The 15,371-nt window shown below is 40.3% G+C and overlaps 1 protein-coding gene across 1 annotated transcript in view; it reads left to right on the top strand.

The window, feature by feature from the left end:
- AFF2 (ALF transcription elongation factor 2) overlaps positions 1-15,371 on the top strand; it is a gene marked incomplete at both ends in the record, with an annotated part of 326,636 nt that overhangs the window by 291,496 nt on the left and 19,769 nt on the right. Inside the window, 4 exons of the mRNA XM_084294301.1 lie at positions 3,482-3,644; positions 4,174-5,193; positions 7,329-7,453; positions 13,870-14,104. Coding sequence (XP_084150427.1) covers positions 3,482-3,644; positions 4,174-5,193; positions 7,329-7,453; positions 13,870-14,104 — 1,543 coding nt within the window. The remainder of the gene's footprint in view (positions 1-3,481; positions 3,645-4,173; positions 5,194-7,328; positions 7,454-13,869; positions 14,105-15,371) is intronic.

Raw genomic sequence — 15,371 nt, 5'->3', positions numbered from 1 at the left:
GGCATTTTGGGTCTTATCTGATTGTTTTGCAATGCATACAAACAGGGCTACTCTCAGCTCAAACTACATGATGAAAAGTGAATGCTTCTGCTTTAAAAATGTAGATCAGCAATGATGTCTTCAGCATGAAGCCTCCTGATGTAGCCAAGGCATAATTTTATTATCCCAGATGAAAGACAAATATGACCTCATTGTGTTTCGTATGAAAAAACATTATTTTGAGTCTGTCTGGTTCCTGCAAGCTTGCTGAGCTATGTTATTCAGTAATCTTTGGCATATGATAACTTTCTTTTCTGAGGCTGGTGTGCAGAAAGAGAGGAAATCAGGCCAGGTTGCAGCTGCCATCTATTTCTATGGCTTCGGTCTTGCCCTTTGAGTTCTTTGTCAGACAGTTGCAGTCTCCTACAGTATAACTCCAGTTGTTTTGCGTAAGCACACCCCAGCTACAGTGTCAGTTCTCTTCCAGAGTGCTAAATGATGTAGGTTGTATTTACAGGCTGGAAAGGTACAGGCCTTACCTGTTGGGATACTGGCTTTTTCTTCTTTGATCCATTATGAAAGGCGATAATCTTAAACCAGTCATGATTCTTAGATCAGTGATCCTTAATGAGGGCAAACTTGCAAGCACTGACAACAGAGCATTTTGGGGGGTATACCTGCAGAAATAGGTGTGAGCAGACCCACGTTACCTTGACATAAGCCACCCCCAGACACAAAGCTTTGTCCCTACAAGAGGCTGGTGCAGGTTTCTACACCCTGCCCAAAGGCGCGGTAAATCCCTGCAGGTGGTTGGTGCCCCACCAACTCCGTGCACCCACGGCCCTGCTGCTCTCTGCACAACCACTCCGTGCCACGCTGCCTGATGCTCCGACCCATGCTCTCAGAGCAGCTGCTGGTGGTTAAACATTTCTTTGTCTTTGCAGACAGCTCTCTGCTAGGGAGGTGGGAACTGGGGCTTTCAGCTAGGATGAAATGTTAATATTGCCGTGCTCACTTCCATTTTGGAGTGAAAAGAGGAAATAGAAGTGAAACAGATGAAGCTTACAGATTTAGGGGAAAAGCTATTTCTGATTTACAACTTCTTTGTTCTGATAACTGTAAATAACACTTCTTTCAAGGTTGATGTTGCATTTTGTTATTTTAGAACAGTAGTGTCATGTTGTCCTACTCAAAGTGGGAATCCTTGTAATGTTTTTTTGTTTGTTTGTTTTGTGTTTTTTTTTCTTATTCCTTTTTGTGAACAATTGTAATAAAGTAGGAAAAGTCAGTTTTCATCTACTTGCAGTGTTTCCCAAACAGAAAATGTAAAACCAAAACTACAAGATATTGAATTGCAAGTCAAATTCCCCCACAATCACGCTCACTTTTACCCCACTGTTGTTTCCTTATTTGCTGTAAAAAAAAAGAAGTGAAAAAGTTATTTCCCTACACTTTCATGTGCTTCATTGAAAAGATGAGTTAAAGAAAGAAAAACAAGTGCACAAGTGGTTTCTAAAAATTGAAATTAAATACAAACTTAAGATCAATTTTGTAATGTATCTATGTTTAATTATTGGTATTTCCAAAAGTATTATATATTTTTTAAAGTATCTGTTCTTTATATTTACCTGTTACTTCCAGCTGAAATTTGGTAACTAGCTCTACTAGAGTCACTTGAGCCTCTAGAAGAGGAAAAAAAAAAAAGTATATGCACTTAATGAGCAACAAAGTTAGTGATCTGTAGCAATTACCCAAGTGAGTAATTTCATTTCATTAATGCACCCTAAAGCACCAAGCTGGTTTTGTCAATGGGCACTGCAGGGCCATTGCAATGCTCAAAGAGACAGTTATGTTACCAACCACAGTGTAAGGGATAGGTTTACCAACAAGGAAGGAGAGGGAAAGTAGCTTAGCATGAGAAGAAAATTAAAGACCATTTATTACTGTCACGGAAGTCAATGGCAATACTTCTGAAGACTCTAGTGGAGCAGGATCAGTTTTCTTCTGGCTCTCCTTACTTCCAGTTTCTTGGTTACTGTGTTTTTTAAGAGGGTATCTTAATGCACATAGCATCTCTGAAAGGTGAAGGAGGGCATGTGCCTGCCTTATATGAATCCTTCTCACAGAAAAGTACAAAAGCAGATAGCAGAAATGAAGGGAAAGCAGCATTATAACTTCAGGGCTTTTCTGGATCACTCAACATGGGACACACACAGCATATGATATATTAAGGTGAGGTATTGAATATCCATAAAAGAGTACTAGCAAATGGTGTCAATTTTCAAACTTTGCTTTGTCAGCTTCACAAATTTAAGATCAGTCATCAAAAAGTCTCTACGTAGATCAGCTGAAGAGACATAAAATGTTACAGTTATTTCCCTGACCAAAAAAAATAATAATAATAATTTGAAATTAAAGATGAGTTTATAAAAACTCAGACTGGCAGTGCTAAAACTGGGGTCATCCAACCTCTAAGTTTAGAAATAAATGCTGAATAAAAACAATGAGACCCAGCTCACTGCTAATGAATACATCTTGGAGGGCAGTTGAACGCATAGAAAAATAGATTTCACAGAGAGACTTATTTTCAGCTTGAACACCATTTTCTCACTACATTACCATGAAGAAATCATCTCATGAGAGAAAAAAACAGCTATAAATAAAAAAGTGTTGGGCAGTCCCTAGAGAGTTGTCAAAAATGTGTAGTTTTTGTACACCACAGTGTAAAAGTATTCATTAAAATGAATTTTTAAAATGCCCTGTCCAATATTAGTTGCCTGATGTCCTTCCTTTGTTCATAAATTATAAATGAACCAGCAAAAAATGAAGAAAGCATGATTTCATTAATAAATTATTTAAGTACAATTGTTAGTTTTTGCAATCATTGGGCTAAAAAGCTCAAGCTTGTGATTGTATAATCACAGAATGGCTCAGGTTGGAAGGGACCTTAAAGCCCACCCAGCTCCACCCCCTGCCATAGGCAGGGATGCCACCCACCAGACCAGGCTGCCCAGTGCCCCATCCAGCCTGGCCTTGAACACCTCCAGGGTTGGGGTTCCACAGTTCCATCCGCAGCTCCTCTGGGCAGCCTGTTCAGTGCCTTACCACCCTCTGAGAGAAGAATTTCCTCCTAACATCTAAGCTAAATCTCCCCTCTTTAAGTTTAAAACCGTTCCCCCTTGTCCTATCATTATCTGCCTGTGTAAAGAGTCTCTCTAAAGTGAAACTAAAGTGCTTCTCACTTGAGCATGATGATGATGATGATAATGTTATTAACACCATTATTAGTGTGCCCCATGAAGCATAAACCCAGCCAGCTCCCTTGGTCCCTACGTGGTGCCATGGTCTCTGGAGCTTCCTTCGGGGCTGTACTGAGTGAGTGGGAGCCGATGCTGAGGACAGTCGGTGTGAGCAGGGTTCGCTGGGTGGCTCCCCCCAGGTCAATACTTCAAAATCTGAATGATGAGCAGCATACTGACCCAAGGGGATCTTCTCCCCACAGCGGCCTGCCGGTGCCAGCGGCACATGCGGCTGGCTTGGCCCATTCCAGCGGTGGCTCTGGGAGCTCCAGCGAGTCCGAGAGCAGCTCTGAGTCTGACTCCGACAGTGAAAGCAGCTCCAGTGACAGCGAGTGCAATGAGGAGTCACGCAGTGCCACACCGGAGGTAAAAATACCTTTGCAGATATCCCCTGGCAGATGTTTGGAGGGGGGAAGCATCGAAGATAGAGAAATCCTACTCCCTGTTAGGAAAATGTTGGGATTCTGCGCGGCTTGGTGCTGATGACTTTTTTCTCCCTTTACAGTTTGATGTGTATGACCCACATACTCATTCTAGCTTTTGGAAGAATCCTTCCGGCCTACATTTGAATTGCTTTAAAGAAATATTTATATTTTTGCCAGTAGCTAGAGAAGATTTTATTGACACAGTATTCAGCTGGGACTAAGGAAAGGCAACATGACAAAACTATATCTTCAGGGACCAGCTAAACTTTTTAGTTGTATTAAATTTCTTCAGGGCCACATTGTAAACCAGATAAGGAAGCCTAATTAAGCATAAATACTCCATAAATACCCCCATAAAAGTAGCAGTCACCACTAGTTGACTGAAATAAAAGGGTGTGTTAAAAAGTTTTCACTTAAAGGGAAAAGCATTGCTTCTGTCTGAGATTTGTTCCTTGTTCTTCAAATTGCAGCCTGAACCCCCTTCGACAAACAAATGGCAGCTGGATAAATGGCTAAATAAAGTGAACCCCCACAACAAGACCATCATCAACAATCAAAATGAGCCTCACAGCGAGACCAGCTCCCAGCCACAGAGCAGCCAGCAGGCTGAAGGGCAAAACAAAGGGAAGCTCAACAACAGCCTGCCCCCAACCGATTCCAAAGACCGGGCAATCCTCAGTCCCATCCGAGAGAAAGCCAAACCGCGGGTTGCCCAGAAAACCCCAGAGGCAAAAAGCTCCAAGCAGAAGTCACCAGCTCATAATGAGCCAACTTCACAAAGGACTACTGGGAAAAAGCAACCCAAAAAGGTAGAAAGGACTTCCAGTGTAGAAGAGTATAACTGGCCCAAACCAAATAATACCAGCAACACTCCCAAAGAAAAAGACCCGCAGGAACCCCCCGAGCAGCCAAAGGTTCGAACTAAAGCAGCAGTTGGGAAGACCGCTCCAAGGAAGGAACCACGAACGAGCACAGGTCTCACTTCGGAGAAGAAAAAGTACAGAGGCCCCAGCAAAATTGTCCCCAAGTCCCGGGAATTTATCGAAACTGATTCGTCTACTTCTGACTCAAATACAGACCAGGAGGAGAGCTTGCAGGCTAAGATACTGCCAGCTTGCAGTGGGCCGGCGAATGGCATCAAAGTGAAGGACTCTGGCAGTAACATCCTCAGTGTAAGTAGCTTAACTAGCAATGGCAGCAACACATCCATCGACCAGACCAGCAATGACTTGGAGGAGCAGCTCTTTTCTCCTATCCCAATCGTACAAAATGAACTTCTGTCCCCACTGAGAGAATATGAAGAACTCAAATCTCTTTGGGTGAAAATAGATCTTAGTTTACTCTCTAGGATACCTGGGCAAGAGCCTTTTGAGACCACATCTGTGAAAACTGAACCAAGAGAGGCAAATGTGAAACACAGACGACCATCTCGAGAGTCCCCTACCCCAGCAGCTGAAAAACCACCCACAAAATCCAAAAGGAAACACAAGGTAAGTCACTTCCATCGTTCAGAGGAAGTGAACATTGAATTTCTGTGCATCCTTGAGGTCAGGACTGCAGTCATTGACTCCTCACTGCACCTGCAGCAGGGCTGTAAGGGGGCATCATACCACTAAGGCTTCATTATTTTTACAAAGGATGTACATTTTCCAGTACATTACAAACTAACATCAGAAATGAGTAAAAAAAAAACTAACTCCAGCTGTCAAAATCAACAATGTTTTTTTGAGATTTATCATACAACCTTTTTAGCTGTATTTGCTCACTTGCCCAGTAATTTGCAGTGTTCTGTAATCGGCAGAACTCCCGATGACAAGTGCATATTACCAAGGATTCAGCCATACTCAGAAAATGTGACTTCTGTTTGGAAGGCAGAGTTTTATTGTCTGCGGAATTAATGCATTTTCACCACTGGCTTAAACAGGCATAACTTCATTAAAGTCAATGGAATGGTGCTTGCTTCTGCTTCTGGTGAATTTAGTCTCTGTATTGTTTTGTTATACAAATGAATTTGATTCATAGAAATATCATTTGCTTAACTAGCTGCTCCCTGTATGCAGCTACCTGGAAAAGCAAATATGTTTTGTCTTAAGGCATCACGTTTTATCATGTGTTTTATGTTATTTATGCCCAAGGGTATCCTATCTTGTGGGATATGACAATGCACTTTAAACTAAATGTGTTTTCAGAAAAGAAACTGGGGTTTTATATCATAAATGAATTTTTGTAGTCATTTTTTTTCCAGCTGAAATGGTTGTGCTCTGGTCTCCCTGTGAGAAGTCATCATAGCGTATTTTTTATACCCCAGATTTTATAAATCATTGTGAATGTGACTTCAGCTGTCTGTTCTGGCAAACTTCCGAACAGTATTGAAATGCTGAGTTTGAGCAGGCCCGTGGTACGAGAGAGTTAATGCAAGACAAAGTCAGACAATGCCAGGCAGACACAGGGTCTGCACCCCTGCCTACATGAGTCACTGCACTGGCTCCTTCCCTGTTGAATTAAGTGGAAATAATCACATGAGTAAACTCAGCAGGTTTTTATTCAATTTATATTCTAGCTGTACGCTGAAGGCAGAGAGGTAAGAGGGAAGGAGACAAGAAAGAGGAAAGGGATGTATAAATGTCAATGTTTATATGTATTTACAATAGCTTACAGTGGGTATACTAATTATTAAAACAGTGGTGCATTAGTATGATGGCTAAAACAAGAATATGGTACTGGCAAAAAAACACAGGACTCCCAGAAAAAAATAAAGGGGGCAGGGGGGAGGGGGGGGGGAGGGAAGCTTATATGAAAGCTGGAACCTTGGAACTTCGTTAGCTGAAGGTAGCAACATGAGGAATCTCACTCTGGGATTGCACAAACATAAGCTACACTCTGAAACAGCCTTTTCAGTTGCTGTGTGACTGTTCAGTGCTACCCAAGAGAAAACAAACCAATTACAATGGCTTTAGGGTATATCAACAGTTAAAACAGGAAAGGAAGAGCCTGATTTGGATTTCTAAATCATGCTATTAAAAGACGTATTTTAGCCATCTACTAATGGGCTTGAAGGATGATACGAAGGTTCCAGTGATGGAGCAGTGATCAGCTTTGCTTGCACCATCCTAGTTCAGGCACAGAAGTCATGCATCAGGGAATCTTTCAAACAAATTTTTAATCAGCTATCACTGTTGATGACTGCCACCTTAGAGCTCAGTCCTGTGAGGAATAGTAGTCTTTCAGTCCTGTGAGGAATACTTACTCAGGGAAGTTTTCACAGTGACTTCCATTAAGTCAGTGAGTAAAAGCTATTTACTTGAGTAACATTTGGTGCTATCAAGTCATTCTGTCTGAATTATTAATTAAATTCCAATGTTACAGTATAGTTACAGAAGATAACTATAGCACATGAGGTGTTTTGCTTCCTAATTATCTGGCTGTGTCACTTATTATATAACTTCTGGTCATGTGTTTGGAGCACTTTTAGCCCTGATTTCAGGTGACCTCCACTTCTTTTAGAACAGTATTTTAACTGCTGCTTCTGTAAAGGAAATACACTGAGATTCCTGAGCTCCTCTTAATGGCAAGTGAAACTGTGCATAGATGCGCGATCTTTCAAGCTCTGCATTTTTTGTTAAAGCAGTCGGAAAACCTGGATACCTTTGTTGAAACCAAGAAGCAGCGCCTGGAGGACCCTTCAGCTTCATGCTTGCTCCCACCTTGTATCTCTCCAATACCGAATCACAGATTAACCAGCACTAAAGAGTAAGTTTTTTTTTATTATTTTTTTTCTTTCCCATTAAATTATGAGGGATTTCACAGTACTATTCTACAGATGTCTTAGATGGGAAAGCATAAGTGACCAGGCATTGCTATTCCCATCCATTAGGACGAGGGTCCACATGGTTTTGAATGAGATTCATTCAGCCTTCTGATGGGTTACTGGAAATTAGAGTCTCATCACAATCCTGAAATACTCTTCTTCCACCATATTGCATTCTCTCAAGGTTCTTTCTCACTCCCATCATCCTTCCCCTCTATGGCCAGAATGGGATCCATTTGATCATCTGGAAATTATTTTTAAAATTGTTTTCCTATGAGACAGTTCTCAGTTTTTTTGAATGAAATAATGACTTTTCCATTCACTTATTCTTTAACTGTGTATACAGCAATGCCAGGGGTGAGACCCTAAATGATTCAGACACACATGCATTGTATTTCAGCAGACATGTAATCAAATAGTTTGTGCCTTTCAGTGTCTTTGAGATACGGCTATAATGCTTCAGCAAACAGGCACCATGTAAATAATGATTCTGATTATTATAATCACCAGATTAACATTCTATAAATAACCAAAGAACCCAATTCCCTTCTGTCATCAATTTTGTGCTTTTATGTTTTTGAGATGAGGCACTGTTTTCTGCTTCGCAATAGGACAAGCAAAGAATCAAATGCACGATATGCTTCTGAAAACAATTTGATTGTATTAGTATCTAAATTCAGATAAAGCTCAAAAATCATTTATGAAATAGTACACAGATTTTAAAATCCATAAAGAAGGTTGAGCATTTATTTGTGCTGTTCTAATTACAGAGGGACTTCAGTCCTTGAACTAACCCCTCATTATACCACTGGGAAGATCAGAGTTTTACTCTGGAAAAGGCAGATGATTTGAAAGTTACCGTGTGATCAGTAATATGTTGCAGATTTGATAAACACCATGATGGGTGTTGCCTGGTTGTCATTGCTAGAAATACAGTTAGTAGAGATATATTGCAGAGAGAATGAAGGATTAGCCATCCCCAACACCTCCACAATCCATTAAAAAAAAATCTTTCGAATCTTGTCTCCAGCAAGCCCAAAGGATCCACCCCCAACCTGATGTTTCTTAATTTGAGCTTGTTTTCCAGGTCATTAATTTGATTCTTCAGAGATTTCAAGCCTTTGGTATTCTCTGTTAAAATATAATTGTGTTCATCAATAGTTATTTCCATATGGTATCTTTTCCTCTCACCTTCCTCAAGTTTTGAAATAAAATTTTCTGACTTCTTTTCAACTGCAGAGGCCTGGATCACATTACCTTTATTATTGGTGTCTTCTGAGTTCATCTGAAACAAATGCAATATTATTTGATAATTCGGATCTTCAGCTCCCACTGATAGGCATCTGAAAATAGATCATTATATATCCCAGAAGATTAGGGAGCTGACTGAACTGTGTGACAACACATTTCTGGACCGCCCCAGGTTGTTTTTAAGCATTCAGGAGTGGTTCTGTTTTCCACAGGGTTAAGTAGAATTTTAAGAGGAGGAAGAAGAAAGGGGAATCTAAAACTGTGCACTGTTCAAAGGTGTGGGGAAAAATAACACTTCAGTGGTGAATGGTTGAAAGATAGGCTTTGCCATTTAAACCCTCTTTACTCCCAAAGGTCCAACATTTTCATTCAGAACTCTCTACTTTGAGAAATAAGGGCTTTGAGAAATAAGGATGATTCAGCTACAGCTGACAATGAAGTTGACCCGTTAGGAAGGTGTTACGTCTCCTGGTGGATGTTCTCTCTCTCGGGAAGAATGGCAGATCTCTCCTGTTAGAATATGGTCCCTGTGCCAACAAGCTGAGTTCCCCAAGGCAGACTTCGGAGATTCCCACTGGGCTCTTTTATAGGTGCAAGAATATTTTGACAGAAGGAACACAATCTCTGGACTAAAATTTGGAGGCATTCAGGGAGGGATTAGTGGAAGATAGGTACACCTGTGTTTTTGTAGCTCCAATTAGCTGCCTGTGTTTGGTTTTGGCACTTAAATATCTTTCTCTCATAACCTGTTCCTAAATGTATGGGCTCAGTAAAGTAAGCAAGGATGCACAATTGAGTTTTAAAGGATTACATGTCTAATATGGGCAGTTATATGTCTAATTTCTGCAAGTTCCTATGACTTACATATACAATTTGAGTGTAGAAATTCGAAATGGTCAGTTGTGAACTTAAAGGCCGTTTGCCCAACCAAATAGCCATTCTGTTGTATGTAGTCATTGTACAAACCAATAGTTATCACTCTTGTTCCTTCCCTCACACAGTCTGGGTCTCATGCCTTTTCCTAAATCTAATGTGACATTTAAAATATAGTTATTCAAACAATCATCACTGTATTTTCCCTGTGTCTAATATTTCATAGCATAAGAAGAAACAAACAATACTGTTTTGTGCCCAAGTAATTCATAGTAATAACTTGAAACACTGCTGTGAGTCAGATTTTTGTCAGATCAGCTACCCAATTTGCAGCAGAGGATTGTTTGTGCTTTTACTTGCTTGCCAGAGCAATTTTAATTTAAGCATTAATTGTATGTGCTGCTGAATACCATTTATATCTAAATACCTGATTGGTAGACCCAGTCCAGACAGAGCTCTATTTGCCAACATTTGGCAGTTTGTAACAACACAGAGAGTTATGTGCTGATGCAAACTGTGAGTCTGAATTTCATACCAGGGAAACATGCCTGCCGTCTAGCAGGCATGCTAGACGTATGTCTGAGACAAACATTTCAGGCTGGTTTTGAAGATTTCCTCTTCGCTTTTGTTTGACCTTTGGATAAAGATGCACCTGTACGTGGCAACATATTAGCTGATCCTTTGGGCAGTCACAACGGCGTTCATTGCAGTTCATTCAAGGCAGAGGCAGCCTTCTACATCTATGACAATGCCTTCAGCTTCATTCACTCGCTGCCATATGGTCCAAGCTAATGTGGGAGTGACCTTTCCCTGCTAACCCCCTGCAGAAAATCAGATACACTGTCAATGTGCAGCAGTTCATTGTGGACAGGAAGAGTAGAGGGAAAGGAAAGCCAAGTGATCGGTACAGACAATGGCTTTATCTCACTAATAGGCCAGAGATACCACTGCATACCACAAGGAGTGGATAAAGAGAGGGTAAAGAAAAGCAGCTTGAAATGTAAGAGTAGATGGCAATTCCCTCACACTGACTTCTTGTTGCCTGCTTGCTTGCTTTCTGCCCTAAAAGAAACCAGGATGAAAAAAAAAAAAAAAAAAAAAAAAAAAAAAAGCAGATGGGGAGACTTTTCGTTCCTTGGTAATTGGACTTCTCAGACACAAAAATTAAACCCTGCAGCCAGAAGACCATCAGTTCTGCTTGTGTTTTTTCCTTCCACTTTTATTGTCTTTCTCCCTAGATTTTAAATATAGTTTAACTAACAATCATGTCAGCCAATTAAACCATTGAGTCTCAGTAATTATTGTAATAAATTCATTCAAAATTAGTGATTACTGAAATCAAAGACCAGTTTCTTAGCCCATTAGCAGCCCAAAGCAAAGTGACAATCTGGTTAACTGCTGGTAACAACTTATTTCATGGAGGTTATTGTTAACATAAATGCTTTGGTATAAATCTGGGGAAGGTAACATTGCTAAATAAATTATCAGTGTAATTCCTGTGAAAATGTATAGGATTAAGTAGGGAAAAGAGAAGAGAAGAGAAGAGAAGAGAAGAGAAGAGAAGAGAAGAGAAGAGAAGAGAAGAGAAGAGAAGAGAAGAGAAGAGAAGAGAAGAGAAGAGAAGAGAAGAGAAGAGAAGAGAAGAGAAGAGAAGAGAAGAGAAGAGAAGAGAAGAGAAGAGAAGAGAAGAGAAGAGAAGAGAAGAGAAGAGAAGAGAAGAGAGCTTATAGCCATTAAGTATTGCTGTTGTGTTTGAATTTTAGTTATGCAGAAAAAATATATCCTCAAGTGCATTTTTGGTCGTGGTTACATGTTCTCACCTGCAGAATGACTTCTATAGCTTGATTTGTTCTATCTTGTATGTGAGCCCAAAGGTGAGGTGAACAGGGGAAGTCTCACACAGTGCCCAAAAGGGAGATCAGGCCTCTGAATATGATGCCTCTTCTGGAATGTGTAAATGTCACTCAGTTGGAGAAGAGGCTTCTACCACAGTACCTGCAGCCGCCTTTTCTTGTACTGCTCTCCCATCTCCACGTAGCAGCTGAGGAACATTGTTTAGATTGCTGTGTGTGTACTTAAATTTCACCACGTAGTGACAGACTCCATGCGAGTGCTGGAGTCTTGTTTTAACTCTGGAAACAGCCACAGATGTGTGGAGAAACCTTGCTAGTGGTTCCTAAAGGGCTTAGCTCATCTTCAGATGACAATGAAGATGACAATGGCTCCTCTTCAGTTTTTCTTCAGACACTTTAGAAGTAAAACTGCCAGACTTGGTTGCTGTTCCCATTGCAAAGCTGTACCAGGGTGAAGGAAGAGCTCCACACCTCAGTGCCCATCTGTGGTCTCATCCATACGTGTTTGTTAGACAACCCACTGAACAGCACACTCAGGGTAGTCCTGTTTAGGACACTGGCTTGGAAGGCAGAGGATTTGGATTCTGCTCCTGGGTATTTCATTAATTGTGTCTGCTTTGCCTCTGTACAATCCAGTAAAACATGCGTGCTTTCTTGGGGCAGTGCTTGCTTTTCTTTGGAAAACTTTCCTCTGGAAAAAGTTCAGAGTGTTATTGTGCTATAGCTATGGTAACTTGTCTCAGTTCCAAAATGCCCTTTGGTGGTAAGAAGCTAACAGATGGGGCTTTGAGTGAGAACTTTTTGGAGGACATGCTTGCAGGACCACATGTGCACGAAATCAGTCTTTGCAAAGAACTGCCAGTCTCCTCCGACCTGCTTGCTTTCCTTTGATCTTCAGGCCCATGTGTTTTCCAAACAGGACAGCATCCATACCCGTCCTACTGTAAGGCAATATGAATTCTCTGCTGCTTTTATTTCTGCAGTCTGAGGATCTTTAACATTAGAGAATTTCAAAGTTATTTTTAGCTCTGCTTCAGTTGAATTAAAATAGTTTTGAGTAGAAGAGCTGTAAAACCTGAAACGCAGGGGTTTTGTTTGATATCACTTTGTTATGAAAACAGGCTGAAATATTTTTGTACCACCAAGGGCCCAAAGTAGGGCGAATGATCAAAGCAGGTGTTTGATCTGTTGGTCATTGATCATTGATTGATGTTGTTGGGGAAACTGAAAAAGAGGCTGGCCTGGAGTGAGAGGGTGCTGTTACCCTGCATGGTGCCAGAACGAGGAGCAAAGAAATCTGGGTTGCTCTCTCCTCTTTCACCGGCTACTTTACTGCAAAGTAAATCTATAATTCCTGACACTGACTGAAAGCAACTAGGAATGAAACATAAATTCTTGTTGACTTAATTTGCTATTGAAATTTTAGTCAATAGTCATGAAAAGTAAATGATTGTGTAGTGCAATATCAGATGTCTAACAAAACATTAAAATTCAGGTTATCTTCATTGACTGGGTTAGAACAGTGCCTAAAATAAAAATCTATCGGTAGACTGATATGTTAAACAGTGGTAGGGTGTTGTGGTTTTTTTCTTGATGGATTTGAGGGGAGAAAGGTCTAGCATGTGTTTTTTTCTTTTTGTTTGTTTTAACTGTGTATCCCAGCTGCCATTTCCAGCCAGCTAACAATTTCTGTACATAAAACAGACAATAGATTATCATATTACTTGAGCTTTCATGTCAAAACCCACATTCATTTTCTGAATCACGTTCAATTCATCAACCAATATTTGCTCAAGGGCTTTTGCCAGCTACAATGTATCATTTTAATATAGTGTTGAACATTGGTTTTATTCTAGAGGTCAAATAATTATTATCTTGTTATTGTTATGGTTATCATTTTGTACTTATACATTGTTTTTTTTTGTTCACGTGGCATGTGCTATTACATGTTTTTGCAAAGGTTGCTTATGTGGGCCCTAATGCACCTCTTAAAAAATGCTTAATGTTAAACACGTAAATAGCCATCCTTGATGTCAAAGGAACTAACCCTGGGCATAAAACTTTTCAGCACTTTGCTGAGTCAGAACCTCGCTGACCTCTCAAATGAAGACTGACTCAAATTAGCATTTAAAGTGGGTGCAATTTGTACTAATGCACTGGAAGTCGTCCTCCAAAGTGGGAGGTTTCTGCAGCCATTGAAAAGGCCAAAAAGGCATGGGTGGCTCTTTTCTGTCTGCCTCTCTCCTTTTGACTTTGCTTCTAGGACATGGGGGATCACGGCACGTATCTGAGGGTAGAGCTGGCTTTTCAGTAAATAAAATCTAGAGCTTTGTGCTGTGGAGGATTAACCACGATTGAAATGGTTCTTATCTGTGTCCCAGGAACAGCAGTAGCTCAGTGAAGAAGGTGGCAAAGAAAAGAGAAGAGAAGCTGTTCCCTCCTCCATTATCCCCCCTCCTGGATGAGCCTGTGCACCGGCGGCACAGCAGTGACAACAGCTCCTTCAGCCAAGAGACCAACATCACAAACACCTCTCAGACCAGCAGCTCTTCCTCCTCTGTTTCTAAACACAGAAAGAATGAAAATAAATCCTCTTCTAACCCCAAAGGAGTCTGTGTAAGTAACAGACCTCAGTTGCTGGAAGTGAACAAGATAAAATAAAATTAACTTAGCTTTGTTCTGTTTGAATTTTTTTCCCTGTATCTATTTTTAAATCCTCATGTAGTTTCTCTCTAAAGCAGCAAGGAGTGAGATCTTTGCAGAGCTTTTTAGGTCAGCATTAGGCATCTACATGGTGTTGTGTATTGCTCTCTGAAAGACCCAGGGTCCCTGAGCCTCAGAAGAAAGCCTTTGCAGCCACTGCCTGGTTGTAATTATTTGCCCAACTCTGTAGATACAACAAGTACATTTTGCAAGTAAAACATCAAGATTTTTTATGTCTTTCTCATGAATCATTACCACAAATTATCAGGCAAAATTAAGCAGTATAGTTATACTGAATGTTGTGGCCTAAACTAAACAGAAAATAAAAATCTAACAAAAATATACCTAATCTAACAAAACACCTAATCTAACAAATATACCTAATCTAATAACAATATACCAAAAATATACTCAACACAGAAATGTCTTCTTGCAGGTTTGCAGCCTCACAGCTGTTAGTGGTGAGGTGTATTTGCACCTAATCTCCATGAATTTTGTACTAACTTTTAGATATCACATGAAAGGTAATTTTTTGCTCCCCAGAAAACACCATTCTGTTAGTGCCATGTCCCCACCAAACATTTTCATATAGATAGTACTTTCTTTCTTGCCTTTCACCAGATTAAGATTTTTTTTGTTGTTTCTTTTTTTTTTAGCTAAAAATACATGAAAAAGAGACAAAACTAGAAGCTGCATAGCAAACTAATTAAGAAAAAAATCATATCAGTTGGTCATCCTCTTTAAAAAATAAAGAGGGAAACCTTAGTTTTTTGGCCCATTTTCAAAAACAATCCTCCCACTAGAATTTCAAACATATCACTTAGGATCGAACTGTATTTTAGTATCACTGTTAGAATTAAAAGACAAGAAGGGAATTCAGCCACAGAAAAGGACACGTGTAGCCCCATTTTTCACAGTTCGCCGCTTTGTGAGAGGTTGTTGCCATGCTCTGTAATAGTAAAACTCAGAAGTTGCATTGGAACGTAGGTGACAAATCGCTTCACCTTATTCATTCATCCCTGTTGCTTTCTGATACCGTTGTGTCACTTCAAGCTGCGAGAGTAATACACACACCTTCAACTGAAATCAATGCCAAAATGAACTGCGTATGTCAGCAAATAAAATATGCTATGTAAACAGCAGGGCCACTTCCTCTCACTCCCAGCACCTCCAGTCAGAT

The sequence above is a fragment of the Netta rufina genome (assembly GCF_964035555.1).
Source record: "Netta rufina genome assembly, chromosome: 12".
In the NCBI taxonomy this organism is placed as follows: Eukaryota; Metazoa; Chordata; class Aves; order Anseriformes; family Anatidae; genus Netta; species Netta rufina.
Note: the sequence above shows the minus strand (reverse complement) of the source record. Positions and strands in the feature narration are given on the sequence as shown.